This window comes from Hyaena hyaena, unplaced genomic scaffold, assembly GCF_003009895.1.
Source record: "Hyaena hyaena isolate Hyena2069 unplaced genomic scaffold, ASM300989v1 scaffold_99, whole genome shotgun sequence".
Classification (NCBI taxonomy): Eukaryota; Metazoa; Chordata; class Mammalia; order Carnivora; family Hyaenidae; genus Hyaena; species Hyaena hyaena.
The window spans coordinates 2,836,106-2,851,990 of record NW_024080731.1 but is presented as its reverse complement, the minus strand read 5'-3'; the positions used below and the strand labels follow the sequence as shown (position 1 = coordinate 2,851,990).

The 15,885-nt window shown below is 38.4% G+C and overlaps 1 protein-coding gene across 1 annotated transcript in view; it reads right to left on the bottom strand.

The window, feature by feature from the left end:
- The window catches only part of OTOGL (otogelin like), a 145,092-nt gene that overhangs the window by 106,944 nt on the left and 22,263 nt on the right, over nt 1-15,885 (bottom strand). The window contains 4 exon segments of the mRNA XM_039235570.1: nt 6-131; nt 350-456; nt 5,147-5,253; nt 5,616-5,743. Coding sequence (XP_039091501.1) covers nt 6-131; nt 350-456; nt 5,147-5,253; nt 5,616-5,743 — 468 coding nt within the window.

The window sequence follows — 15,885 nt, the reverse complement described above, 5'->3', positions numbered from 1 at the left end:
CTTACCATCTGCGCAGTAACATCCATCAAGACAATGGAGATTGCTCCCAAGGCACTGTTTCTCAAACGTGCAGGTTGGCGGGCAACAACTGATACAATCCCGATGGACGAAGCTGTCGTCACATTTATCAGCTAAGATGGGCAAGCAAGGGAGCTGTAAGTCAAATGCACTCCCTTCTCTTTCAAAAACAACTACAGTGTTTGGAAAAGTATGCAAGTTTACCAATGTTATTGTGTCAATGACAAATACTTGCAGATCATTAGTTTTGAGTCCTAGGGGCAGTTTTGAGTGTTAGGATAAACCGGAAATTAACACAAATACACAGGGTTTTGAAAATAAGAAAACATACTACATGCGGGAAAGTCATCTCTCCAGTCTTGAATAGGGTAGCCTGCATGGGAACAGGCTCTCGCGTACTCGGTGGCTGCTCGACAATAGGTTTCATCATCATCAGTTCTGGAAAGTGAAAAGACAGAGCCATAGTCACACAGGAAATATTGGCAAAAATCACATCTTTGAGCTCCCACTCTCTAGAAATGTTGCGTGAATAGTGAATATTCTAGTATTAACTGATGTTAGCATGCACATACCATGTACGATAAGGCAGAAAATATATAAGCATGAGATCACAGCTACAAAGGCCTGGGTAAACTGTCTTCATCAAACTGTTTTCAATAATTTGGCCCTTTTCTTTTGGTTCAAGAGAGTATCTATACTGAAAAAAAATTATATTAAAATTTTAACATAAATTTTTTTCAATGTTTTTATTTATATTTTTGAGACAATGAGACAGAGTGAGCAGGGGAGGGGAGAGAGAGAGGGAGACACAGAATCCGAAGCCGGCTCCAGGCCCTGAAATGTCAGCACAGAGCCTGATGTGGGGCTCAAACCCACAAACCACAAGATTATGACCTGAGCCAAAGTTGGACGTTTACCCAGCTGAGCCACCCAGGTGCCCCTAAACTTTTCTATTTTAATCATGACATTCTGCACAGAATCTTTATGTATGTATTGCTTTGCTCCCACACAAAACGTCCCAGGCCTTTTATAAAATAAACATTAAATAATCATTAATAAATATAAATATAACTTTATAAATTTGCATTTATAAAGCCCATTACCATAGATAAAATTCTATCACAACAAAAGCATAAAATATGAAAATTATTTCTAAGATACCACTCTCAATAGTTAACTTGCTGGAATAAAACCAATACTAATAAAACTGCAGCACTTTTAAAAGATTGAATTAATAGCATTTAACTTCAGACTTAAAAGATTTTCAGTTCTTTCAAGTTTGAATTACTAAGGCTAGTTACTTTTATAATATTGCCAAGAGTAAATAATCTCTCATTGTTTTCTTATAATCACCCTGGAGGCTCCCCAAACAAATACCAGAAGTCTGCCAATTCCTAAAACAGAGTAACACAGCACCTATAAAACAAGCAGGTAGAATACGGTAGTGGACTTGTTTTTCAATCCAACTCTAATTTAATATTAAATAGTTAAACATCTTACAGGATAATGACCTTAAGAGTGTTGTATTTTGTGAACCTTGGCATTTTCAGTATCTCTATTGTGGAAGCCACCTGTCTCAAATTGCACTTATCTTGTGCTACTGTAATTGGAGTCACACAGCTTATCTAGTCCAATTAACTGAACTTTAGAAGGAAAAGAAGGCTGAGCATATAAATTTCAGAAGCTCAGAAAATATTCTAAACCTCCAAACAAGAAAATTCTTTGAAAAACAGGGTAAGCTAAAATTGTTGAACTCCCATAAAGATAAGCAGTTTCTGATTTGCATTAAAATATGTGCATTGTCTCCTACAATTAATAAATGCCTCGAAAATTAAGAATAACTGAATATTGGTTTCCCAACCCAATGCAACTATTATTAAAATAGCTACCATTTATTAAGTATCTGCATCAACTCTAGGATCCTTATCACACCCATTATATATGGCATCACATGAAAATTCACAACTGGGCAAGAAAGAAATTATTATTTCAATGTACTGAGGGAAATGAGCTTATTTGCTCCATTTTGGATGTTATTAATAAGGAAAATGGGCATTAAATAATAACTGTTTTCAAATCAATTGACTTGGCCATGTCAAGGTTAAAAGCATTTCCTTGTTTCTAGGTTTATCGTTCTTAAAAGCAGAAACAGAAGGGCATAAGTTCAGATGGCATGTCCCCTGTGGGGCTGTGGAAAGCACTCCCTGATAAAGTCAGCAATCTTCTCCTCCACATCCACCGCACTTCACATTGAGAGCATGTGTCATTGCTGGAGACCTGTTTTTGCCTGGCTAGAATGTGCATTCCTAGGACAGGGTCCATGTCTAAATAGTTTCTGTTTCTCCAAGATGTGGCACAATGCCTAGCTCAGAATAGATGTGAAGCAAATGTGGGGCGCCTGGGTGGCCAGTCAATTGAACATCTGACTTCAGATCGGGTCATGATCTCATTGTCCGTGAGTTCAAGCCCCATGGCAGGCCCTGTGCTGACAGCTCAGAGCCTGGAACCTTCAGAATCTGTGTCTCCCTCTCTCCCTGCCTCTCCCCTGCTTGTGCTCTGTCTCTCTCTTTCTCTCTCAAAAAAAAATAAACATTTGAAAAAAAAGAAAAAGTCTGTTGAATTGAATTCAATATACTATCATAATGCAAGCAGAAAATTAATATGTGTTCAGCAGATTCCCAATTCTATTCTTCCTGTATAGGAGCTTTGTGATGCCATACCCTAAGGCAAGAAATGAAGAGAATCTCCTCTAGGAAAGAAAGAATGTAGGTAGGTCTAGACCTCAGTGAAATATTGAAACAAGTAAAAGGCTAACCAGTAGCCTCTCACTACCATTTGATCAAGGCCCACTTACTCAGTTTATAATACCCTTCTTTTGATATTACATGCCTGCTCTGTCCTCAAACCTGGCCTCTTCAGCTCAAACATATCACTGCAGATATCAGTTGATTTCAACAGTAAAAGGCATTTCTCTATCCTGCTATTTTTATTTCCCTGGAGAAAGCAATTGAATTTCAAAATCTAAAGCCTACAGATATCAATTTCAAGACAAAAATGTTAATTCCTCAATGATGAAATTTCAGATGAAGTGAATGTAACAGAGATAGTGTTTTGTTTTGGGGTGTTTTTTTTTTTTTTTTTTGTCTCCAGAGCCTGCTTCTCCTCAGTATTATAACCCCCAAGTTTTTGCTGAGCTACTGGCTGTCCAGCCAAGGACAATATTTCCCATCTCTCCTTCCATCGAGGTACATGGCTATGTTTCTAAGTTCCGACCAAAGGGTTACAAGTATGCATGAAACTTCGAGAATGCTTTCTTTAAAAAGCTCCCAGCCAGCCCTCCACCTCCTTTTCTCCCTTCATAAGAGCTAAACTATAGATGTGGTTAATGGTAAGCCAGTTCTGCCAGTGAAATTGAGGAGAACAACCCAGGCCTTGTGAGATGACACAATAATAGTATCGCTGTGTCATTGGAAAATTCATGGTGCAGACACATGGTATAACCCCAGAACCACTTACCAGCTTGGACTTTATTAAGCTTCAATTTAATTTATGCCACTGAACTTTGGCAACAGAAGCAACCAAACGATATCCTAACTAATAAAGGGAAAATGACTTCCCGAATCTGACAAATAATATTTCATCTCAGTCGACCTGAGAAGCGGATGCTAAAGATGAAAATGCCAAAGGCAAGTGAAAAGACTACTGGAGTACAGCCAAAGAATGAATCATAGTGGAATAAGAACAATTTTTAATTCCATATGTACAGCTACGTTAAAACCATGGACCTCAAAAAAATGACTGAGGAAAAGAATAGAGATATAATATAGCACTTAAATAAAAACTAAAGCCAAATAGGGAAGAGAATGTTGTAAAATATTAAGCTAGGTCAGTCCCCAGTAATTAGGCAGAGAGGGAGCTCTTTCAAAACCCTGCAGTACTTCATAAATTCCTAAAATTTAGAGACTATACATATAAATAAAGATATAACTGTATTCCACTCAAAATGAACAAGTATCCCAAATAAGTGTAACATCTGAAAACTATCATTATATTCATTATTTTATAACAATCTACATTTAATTAAAGTACAGTGGTTGTAAATAAGACAATTTCATACTACCTCAACTTTCCCTCTTTTTTCTCACCTTTGCTAAACTTAAGCCTCTCAACAAGCTACGGGCTACAAGATGACATGTAAGTGGTTTTACACAATCAAAAATTCGTCCAGTCTTTTACAACGAAGTTTCCATGTATCATTTATACATCTTGAGATTCTTCCAAAAAATGCAAATTTATTAAAATATCTTGAGATATTCTTCAACATTCAAGATGAACATTCAAGATCAAATACTCTTGGTGAATTTTTGAAAAAATAGTAGAAAAGTCTACAATAATAGGTAATTTACAGTAGGTTGAAGAACATATTATGATGGGTCTCACTAAATTTGGTCCCTAGACAACCATCTAACCTCAGTGTTCTTAACCTGGGAGAAAATGTAAGAGTCGTGTGACCTTGAATGGGATCAAGATTACGTGTGTATTGTCACTAATCTCCAACTGAAATTTAGCACCAATTCCTCATATAGACAACACATCACAATGCCCATAGCAATATCTGTGACTTTGTCAACAATATATCTCATGCCTCATTTTTAATGTTTTCATTTCTTATAATTGTTGCAGATATCTCAAAATATTTACTGAGATCATGTAAATAGTAGTTATAATTAGACTTGAAATGCATGTAAAGACACATATATCATAAATTCATTTCTTTTACTGTTTTGATAACTCTATTTCAGTACAGCTTCCTTTGTTTGCAATTTTGTGTGTTTGATTTTTTTGCATTTCAAAACATATTTTGAAAGACTCTGTTGGAATCTCTAAACACTAAAAGCGGTCAGTGGCACAAGCAAGCTTTAAGAATTGCTTCTGTTCATTCTGCTTATATAAAACATTTAGGTTATACATATTATCCAGCTAACTTTTAATAGCTGTTAGTACAGTTTATCTTTTACATTTCCATTATGTTTTGTGAACTGCTGAGAGGGCTAAGTTACAGAAGTGGTTTTTGCTCTTCTTTCTGGATAAAGAAAATTTAATTACAAATACTAATTATTTCACTTACTTGCAAAGATCATTAACACAGCTGGCAATATACAAATATGGATCAATATATTCATGGCAGCTCAAGAAAGGAAACTGCAACAATATCTGACACTTGAAGAAGATTGCCTGTGCAGAAAAAGATGCCAGTCGTCAGAACTTGTTTAAGGAGACATGGGTACTCTCGTTTTTTCTACCAATCTACTTGCAGGTCTCCCTGTTCTTACCAGGAAATAGAAGGCAATTTACACTTAGAAGTTTTAACCAACATTTCTCTAACATATTTGCACAATGAGTACTGCTTTCATGAAACTCATTACATTACTATTTCTGAAATATCTTCAAGTTGCTCCTGTTGCAGTGACATTCCCTCAAGTTAACAGTATTTAATTAGGTAGTGCTCATACCAAAAAAATGCTTAATATTCAATGCACAAATATAATATATGTGAATTATATCCAACATGCCCAAACTCGTCACATCGCACTTACCTCAAATGCTGGCATCCCACTGGAGCATGGATTTGGAAAATCTGAGGGTGTGGGTACACATTTGGTGTCATCTGGAAATTGCACCGACCAACTATTTGCAAACATAGCAATGTCTTCTGTATAGTCCTCTATTTCACACAAACACATACACACAAAAATATGTGTGATAGTATCACAAACACAGTTCATCAACAGGAACTATCTGGCCAGAAAGTTAAACTCAACAACTTACCAATGATTGCCAATGCTATTAGACTACAACCTTACTCTAAGTTCCTTACTTTAAGAATCTTGCCTCTGCAGAATGCCAGGGTAGTACCACTTTAGCATAATAACAATACATTGAACAAAGTGCAAGTACCAAATAAAAGTTAGTAACATTGAAGAGAAAAGGCAAACATCATTTGAGCAAGAAGAGGAGGGATTGAGAGTGGTATAACATGCACATCTTAATCCTGCCCCACATTCAGACAAAGAATGAATCTCAAATCTCAAAGACTTAGAGGAACTGAACAGGGTAACATCTCAAAGCTCTAAAACCGCTGTAGGTTGGGAGCTTCAGGTTCTTCACCACTTAGATATACACTGTCTGATGACGAGCTTCTGCACCACTAGAATAATAAGCCAAATATTGACCTCTCTCTCTCTCTCTCTCTCTGCATCTTCAAGATAAGAACATGTCTGCCTGCTACCACAGACTGTTGGGGTTATTGTGGGGGGTGATCTACAATAATGCTTTACTCTCTTAGCATAAAATCCCAACTTTACTGTGGCCGGGAAGGCCTTTTTGATCTGGCCCCTGCACTCCCCTGGTTCCCCATCTCCTTCACCCACCCCTCTCCCACCCCCTCCTGTTGTCCACTCCTCTCTTATTCCTGCTCAATCTACTCCAGCCATGCTGGCCACACTGTTCTCCTCTCAAGATTATTCCCACTTTGCTCTTGTTCTTGCTCCCTATTCTTCAAAATTCCCTCCAATCTTCCCTCTGCTCTCTCCCTTTCTTCATTTAGGTGTCTGTTTATCCTCCTCACAGATACCTTCGCCGCCACATGATCTGGATTACCAGCGAACACACATTGTTCTATTGCTCTTAATCTCCATTCCCAACTTCTTTTTTCATAGCTGCTATTGCTCACAAAATTTTATATTTTAACTTGTCTCTATTTTGTCTTCTTTTACATGGAGGGCAACAGTTTCTCAAAGCTGCCCCTACTGATTTATCCCTAGTTTAGCATCCGACATATACTAGGTGCTCTAAATACATGTGCCAAATAAGTGAATGAATAATAAAAGGGGGGTTGCAAAATTTAAATAGATTATTAGAATCGTAAAACTCTCAAGTTTGTCTGGTCTGCCTCATTATCTCTGATAGTGTGGAAATGTTACACACTGAGCCAACCATGGGCCTGATCTGATATACTTTTTTTTTTTAAACAGGAAAAACTGATGTTACTTTTAAGTAAATTTATAGTCACATTTCATTTCAAAACACCAAAGACTGCAGGGCCAAAAATACTAGCTAAAGACCCACTGATTTCAAACACCTCTGCACAAATTTTAATGTAACTAGATAACCTGGACAGTTCCTTAGACTTCACTTTTATACAGCTTATAACCACATATTCAGTTATTTTTTATGATATTGCATTAATAAAAGAGTCACAAAAGTCAGTTATTATGAGGCTTTAAATCCATATCAGTTGGTTTGCTGGAGGCCTGAAAAACTAAATTTAAAATGTGTCATGCAAATATGCTACAAATAAGAGTAATCTCTTGTCTGTATTGGAACACTTTCTAAGAGAGAAAATAAGGATTATTAATTACTATGTTGGGAAAAACAAGAGTAAACCAAGGCTTCTATTTTGATGTGTAGCTAGCTATACACATAAATTATGGAACCAGAATCTTAACTAGACATTCAATTAAAATATCTCTATGTCAACAGAAATTCTGACAAGCCTGATTTTTTGGTGAAGTCATCCCTGAAAAATGAGTAGGAATGCAGGGGAAAATACAATTTTAATCACTGTTAAGAAACTATGCATTGAATGGCATTCAGTCCAACTACCACAGTGCCTCTAAAGATTTATCTAATCAGCAAAAGACAAGCTGAGTTTCCAAAAAAAAAAATACTAGGCATGTTAAAGTTAAAGGTAATACAGCTGGGGAATCCAAACATGGCAGAGAAGTAGGGGGATCAATACTTCCTGCATCTCTCAAACAAAGAAGGGCTAAAGCCAAAGGACACTGAAACCCAAGAGCCTGAGAGGAAAGGAGACACAATTTAATAGGAAGAAAATGGGAGAAATGGATGGCCTCATAATTGTGTGATTGCAAACTGGGGGAGATAAAAAGGGTCAGGCCACGGAGGCACCGAGGGAGGGATTCCCCTTCTGCAGAGAGACAAAGGAAAGAGAAAGAGCGGCTGGGGAAATGTAAGACTGTATCTGGAGAAGAGAAAAACCTTGGACTGAGACGGAGAGGGATCCTATCATCCCATCTCTAACTGCCGGGCTTTCTTTGGACTGGGGCCAGCTGCCCTGTTCCTAAGCCTGGGGAGGAGGGGCGTTCCCTCCAGGTTCAGTGGTACCTCAGGGGTGCAGTCAGCAGCAGGAGGAACAGATCCCCTGACCCCAAGTGATGTGGCTCATGGGATTACATTTTGGGCGGCATCATTAACGCACACGGAATGGTAGTTTAAAATGCAGCTAAATATGGGACACAGGAGATGGTGGAGAGAGACAGCTCACCTAACCTGTGTCTGCAGCACAGTGAGGATGGATCCAGAGGAGTGATTTTGGACACCAGGTCAGTGAAGAAGGAACTGGGGGGTCGCCATTTTTCTCCCCACAACCACCAAGGCGGGGCCTCAGGGAGGCATCGGAGGGGCCAGCGGGGGAGGCTGAACCCGCCTACACCAAACCATGCCCCTCCACACTAGATAACCACTTATCTACTGGAGCTGGATAGATGCTGTGACCCAAACGGCCCCATTCTCCAGATCAGCACTGTGGCATTGCCTGGATTAACTCTAGGTCAATTCTTCTTATTTAGATATATTTTCCTATTTCTCCTTCTTACCTATTCCCTCTATGCTGGTTACTATGGTTAGTGGTTAGTTTAAACAGACATATTTAATCCATCCTCTTGATGCATGTTCTACACCTTCTTCTTTACCTTACTTTCTCTCTTTACGGAATAACAGGCCATATAGTTTCTCTGGGTAACCTTATCTTTGTATCTTTTTCATCACCTCCTTCCTTATTCTCCTTTCTCTCTCTCTAGATTAAGCCTTTTAGTCTCTCTGCCTGGTCAATGTTCATTTTCTCTTTCTCCCACCCCTGTAATTTCTCTCTTTGTATATGCTCTTCCATCAGCACTGCCTCTACCCTGCTATTTACTTGAAGCTGATGTTTCTGTTTTTAGACTGGCTTTTGTTTTGGGGTTTTTTGTTTTTGTTTTTGTCTGTTTACTTGTTTGTTTTATTTGTTTGTGTGTTTGCATGTTTTTGTTTCCTGTTTGTCTGTTTTCCTTTCCAGGGCTACTTCAAGGAACAAACCAAAGCACACATGGAACATTATTATAAGTAGAGAAATAAAATAACCAAAGTCACAACAACAGAGAGCAAGTAACCCTCTCCAAAAAACACCTCCTGAATGGCCAGGCCCTGGACAGTATATGAGCCCCCTTTAATATAGCAGTACTTGCAGGTGCAGAGGACATAACAAGCTTTTAAAACTTACAAGGGACAGAAAGCTAGGCAAAATGATGAAACAGAAGAATTCTCCTCAAAAGAATTCCAGGAAGAAATGACAGCTAAAGAATTTATCAAAACAGATATAAGCAACATATCTGAACAAGAATTCAAAATAATAGTCATAAAATTAATCGCTGAGCTTGAAGAAAAGTCATAGAAGACAGCAATCTCTCCATTGCTGTAGAGATCAAGGATTTTAAAAATAGTCATGAAGAATTTAAAATGCTATAAGTAAGGTGCAAAATAAAATAGAGGCAGCCACAGCGAGGATTGAAGAGGCAGAGGGGAGAATAGGTGAATTAAAAGATAAAATTATGGAAAAAGAGGATGCCAAGAAAAAGAGAGATAAACTGATCCAGGAGCACAAAAGGAGAATTTGAAAACTGAGTGATGCAATCAAATGGAACAATATCCATATCCTAGGAATTCCATAAGAAGAAGAGAGAGACAAAGTGACTAAAGGGGTACTTGAACAGATCATAGCTGAAAACTTCCCCAATCTGGGGAAGGAAAGAGACATTGAAATCCAAGAGGCACAGAGAACTCCCTTCAGACATAACTTGAATTGATCTTCTGCATGACATATCATAGTGAAGCTGGCAAAATACAAGGATAAAGATAGAATTCTGAAAGCAGCTAGGGATAAATGGGCCTTAACATACAAAGTTAGACACATAAGGGTAGTAGCAGACCTATATACTGAAATGTGATGAGCAGGAAAAATACGTAGTCAAGACTCCTTTATCCAGCAAGCCCGTCATTCAGGATAGAAGGAAAGATAAAGGTTTTCCCAAACAAACAAATAAAAGTGAAGGAATTCATCACCACTAAACCAGCCCTACAAGAGATACTAAAAGGGACTCTATGAGGGAAATGTTGCAAAGAACACAAAGTACCAGAGACATCACTACAAGGATGAAACCTACAGATAACACAATGACTCTAAACCCGTATTTTTCAAGAATAACACAATATAAATGGATTAAATGTTCCAATCAAAAGACATAGTGTATCAGAACGGATAAAAACAAAACAAGACCCATACATTTGCTATCTACAAGAGACTTGCTATAGTCCTGAGGATACCTTCAGATTGAAAGTGAGGGGATAGAGAAATATCTATCATGCTACTGGAAGTCAAAAGAAAGCTGGAGTAGCCATACTTTTATATTGGACAAACGAGACTTTAAAGTAAAGGTGGTAACAAGAGATGAAGAAGGGCACTATATAATAATTACAGGGTCTATTCATCAGAAAGAGCTAACAATTATAAATGTCTATGCACCAAATTTGGAAGTACACAATTATATAAAACAAGTAATCACAAACATAGGCAATCTTACTGATAAGAGTGTGTTAACTGCAGGCGACTTTAATACTTCACTTACAGCAATGGATAGACCAAATAGACAGAGAATCACTAAAAGAAACAATAGCCCTGAAGGACAGATTGGACCAGATGAACTGGACAGATATATTTAGAACTCTACATCCCAAAGCAGTGGAATTCATTTTCTTCTCAAGTGCACATCGAACATTCTCCAAGATAGATCACATATGGGGCACAAAGCAGCCTTCAGTAAATACAAAAGAACTGATATCATACCATGCTCACTTTCAGATCACAATGTTATGAAACTTGAAACCAACTACAGGAAAAAGTCTGGAAAACCTCCAAAAACATGCAGATTAAAGAACACCCTACTAAAGAACAAATAGGTCAACCAGACAATTAGAGAAGAAATTTGAAAATATATGGAGACAAATGAAAATGAAAATACAACAACCCAAACCCTTTGAGATGCAGCAAAGGCAGTCTTAAGAGGAAAATACATTGCAATCCAGGCCTATCTCAAGAAATAAGAAAAATCCCAAATATAAAATCTAACAGCACACCTAAGGGAACTAGAAGCAGAACAGAGAGACACCCAAAATCCAGGAGAAGAGAAATAATAAAGATCAGGGCAGAAATAAAAAATATAGAAAAAACAGTTGAATAGATCAATAAAACCAAGAGTTAGGTTTTTGGAAAAAAAAAAATAAACAAAATTGATAAGCCTTTAGCCAGGCTTCTCGACAAGAAAAGAAAGAGGACTCAAATAGAAAAATCACGAGCTTCTGCACAGCCAAGGAAACAACCCAGAAAATTAATAGGCAACCAACGGAATGGGAAAAGATAGTTGCAAATGACATATCAGATAAAGGGTTAATATCCAGAATCTATAAGGAACTCACCAAACTCCACGCCCGAAAAACAAACAACCCAGTGAAGAAATGGGCAGAAGACATGAACAGACACTTCTCCAAAGAGGACATCCAGATGGCCAACAGACACATGAAACGATGCTCAGCATCCCTCCTCATCAGGGAAATACAAATCAAAACCACACTGAGATACCACCTCACGCCAGTCAGAGTGGCTAAAATGAGCCAATCAGAGAACTCTAGATGCTGGCGAGGATGTGGAGAAACGGGCACCCTCCTGCACTGTTGGTGGGAATGTAAACTGGTACAGCCCCTCTGGAAAACAGTGTGGAGGTTCCTCAGGAAACTAACAATAGAACTCCCTTATGACCCAGCAATAGCACTGCTAGGAATTTACCCAATACAGAAATGCTGAGGCATAGGAGCACATGTACCCCAATGTTCATAGCAGCACTCTCCACAATAGCTAAAACATGGAAAGAGCCTAAGTGTCCATCAACAGACGAATGGATCAAGAAGATGTGGTTTATCTATACCATGGAATACTACATGGCAATGAGAAACAATGAAATCTGGCCATGTGTAGCAACATGGATGGACCTTGAGGGTGTTATGCTGAGCGAAATAAGTCAGGCAGAGAAGGACAAATACCATATGTTTGCACGTATAGGAGGATTAGGAGGAACTTGACGGAGGACCAAGGGGGAGAAGAAGGGCGGAAATGGTGGGGGAAAGGGAGAGAGGCAAACCATGAGAGACTCTTGAATGCTGACAAAAACTGAGGACTGATGGATGTGGGGGGGAGGGGGGGATGGGCATGAAGGAGGGCACTTTGGGGATGAGCACTGAGTGTTATGTAGAAACTAATTTGACAATAAACTATTTTTAAAAAAAAAAAAGAAAAATCACGAATGAAACTGGGCATATCATAACCCCTCAGAAATACAAGCAATTACTGGGGAATAATACAAAAAATTGCATGCCTACAAACTGGACAACCTAGAAGAAATGGACAAATTCCTAAACACACACTCACTACCAAAATTCAAATGGGAAGAGATAGAAAATCTGAACAGACCCATAACTAGTGAAGAAGTTGAAGCAGTTATCAAAAATCTCCCAACAAATAAGAGCCCTAGGCCAGATGGCTTCCCTGGGGAATTCTACCAGACATTTAAATCAGAGTTAATACCCATTCTTCTCAAGTGGTTCCAAAAAACAGAACTGAAAGGAAAACTTCCAGACTCATTCTATGAAGCCTGCATCACTTTGATTCCCAAACCAGACAGACACCCAAGTAAAAAAAAAAAAAAAAAGAGAGAACTACAGGCCAATATCCCTGATGAATATGGATGCAAAAACCCTCAACAAGATACTACAAAATCGAATTCAGCATATAAAAAGAATTATCCACCAAGATCAAGTGAGATTCATTCTTAGGGTACAGGGTTGGTTCAATATTCGCGACACAATCAATGTGATACATCACATTAACAAAAGAAAAGATAAGAACCATATGATCCTGTCCATATCATATGCAGAAAGATGCAGAAAAAGCATTTGACAAAATACAGCATCCTTTCTTAATAAAAACCCGTGAGAAAGTCAGGATAAAAGGAACTTATTTAAACATGATAAAAGCCATTTATGAAAAGCCCACAGCTAACATCATCCTCAATGGGGAAAAACTGAGAGCTTTCCCCCTGAGATCAGGAAGACGATAGGGATGTCCACTCTCACGACTGTTGTTTAAAATAGTGTTGGAAGTCCTAGCATTAGCAATCAGACAACAAAATGAAATAAAAAGCATCAGAATTGGCAAAGATGAAGTCAAATTTACTTTTCGCAGATAACATAATACTCTCCATGGAAAACCTGACAGACTCCACCAAAAGTCGGCTAGAACTGATCCATGAATTCAGCAAAGTTGCAGGGTACAAATCAACGTACACAAGTAGGTTGCATTTTTATACACCACTAATGAAGCAACAGAAAGAGAAATCAAGAAACTGATCCCATTCATAATTGCACCAAAAACCATAAAATATCTAGGAATAAACCAACCAAAGGTGTAAAAGATCTGTATGATGAAAAATACAGAAAACTTATGAAGACACAAAGAAATGGAAAAACATTCCATGCTCATGGATTGGAAGAATAAATATTGTTAAAACATCAATACTACCCAAAGCAATCTACACATTCAGTTCAATCCCAATCAAAATTACACCAGCATTCTTCTCAAAACTAGAACAAACTATCCTAAAATTTGTATGGAACCACAAAAGATCCGTAATAGCCAAAGTAATATTGAATAAGAAAACCAAAATGGGAGGCATCACAATGCCAGACTTTAGCCTCTACTACAAAGCTGTAATGGTATTGGCACAAAAACAGACACAAAGACCAATGGAATAGAATAGAGAACCCAGAATTGCACCCACAAATGTATGGCCAATTAATCTTTCACAAAGCAGGAAAGAATATCCAATGGAAAAAAGATAGCCTCTTTAACAGATGGTGCTGGAAGAAGTGGACAGCAGCATGCAAAAGAATGAAATTAGGCCACTTTCTTACACCATACATAAATATAAACTCAAAATGGATGAAGGACCTGAATGTGAGACAGGAAACCATCAAAACCTTAGAGGAGAAAGCAGGAAACAACGACTTTGACCTCAGCTGCAGCAATTTCTTACTCCACACATCTCCAAAGGCAAGGGAATCAAAAGCAAACATGAACTATTGGGACCTCATCAAGATAAAATGCTTCTGTACTGCAAAGGAAACAATCAACAGAACTAATAGGCAACCAACAGAATGGGAAAAGATAGTTGCAAGTGACATATCAGATAAAGGGCTAGTATCCAAAATCTATAAGCAAGTCACCAAACTCCACACCTGAAAAACAAATAATCCAGTGAAAAAATGGGCAGAAGACATGAATAGCACTTCTCGAAAGAGAACATCCAGATGGCCAATAGGTACATGAAACGATGCACAACATTACTCCTCATCAAGGAAATACATATCAAAACCACACTGAGATACCACCTCACGCTGGTCAGAGTGGCTAAAATGAACAAATTAGGAGACTATAATGCTGGCAGCAATGTGCAGAAATACGCACCCTCTTACACTCTTGGTGGAAATGCAAATTGGTGGAGCCACTCTAGAAAACAGTGTGGAGGTTCCTCAAAAAATTAACATCACCCAGCAATAACACGGCTAGGAATTTACCCAAGGGATATAGGAATGCTGATGCATAGGGGCACATGTACCCCAATGTTCATAGCAGCACTCTCAACAATAGCCAAATCATGGAAAGAGCCTAAATGTCCATCAACTGATGAATGGATCAAGAAGATGTGGTTTATGTATACAACGGAATACTACATGGCAATGAGAAAGAATGAAATCTGGCCATTTGTAGCAACGTAGATGGAACTGGAGAGGATTATACTAAATGAAATAAGTCAGGCAGAGAAAGACAGATACCATATATTTTCATTCATATGCAGATCAGGAGAGACTTAACAGAAGACCATGGGGGAGGGGGAGGGGGAAAAGTAATTACAGAGAGGGAGGGAGGCAAACCATGAAAGACTCTTAAATACTAAGAACAAACTGAGGGTTGATGGGGGCTGAGGGAGAGGGGGAAATGGGTGATGGGCATTGAGTAGGGCACTTGTTGGGATGAGCACTGGGTGTTATATGGAAACCAATTTGACAATAAACTATATTAAAAAAAATAATAAGTAAAGGTAATACAGCTCATCCGTAGGCATTTTCTTGCATTATTACAGAATGGAAGAAAATCGGAGGGCAGGTGCTAGTCACATCCTTATCAATTAAGGTGTTAGTTTTTTTTAATACTCTCTCTGCTTTATACTAGGCACCAAATAAAACTATGAAAAACCTGAAGTTTCTCCTTATGCTCTTCCTACATACTTTCCAGGGTCCTTCTTGCCTTCTGTCAATTCAGCCATAATTCAGTTCAATTGCCTCGTGTCAGTCTTCTCCCCCTATGATCTGTGACCACTTTTGTTCAGGCTGCCTAAGGTATCTCACTGAGAGCAACCACTTTATGTTCCAGGTCATCAAAGTCTGTCTGACCCTTAACTCAAATCCTAACTGCAGTCTCTCTGCCTCTAGCAAGAGCAGATTCTATTTTCTATCTTCACCTCTATACCAGTTCCTCAGATGTCCCAGGAGAAGTTGCCCACAGCTGTCTTTTCTAACTCTAACACTGAGAACTGAATTGAATATAATTTTCTTCATGAAGCTTTGATACAGAAGAAAAAGAAA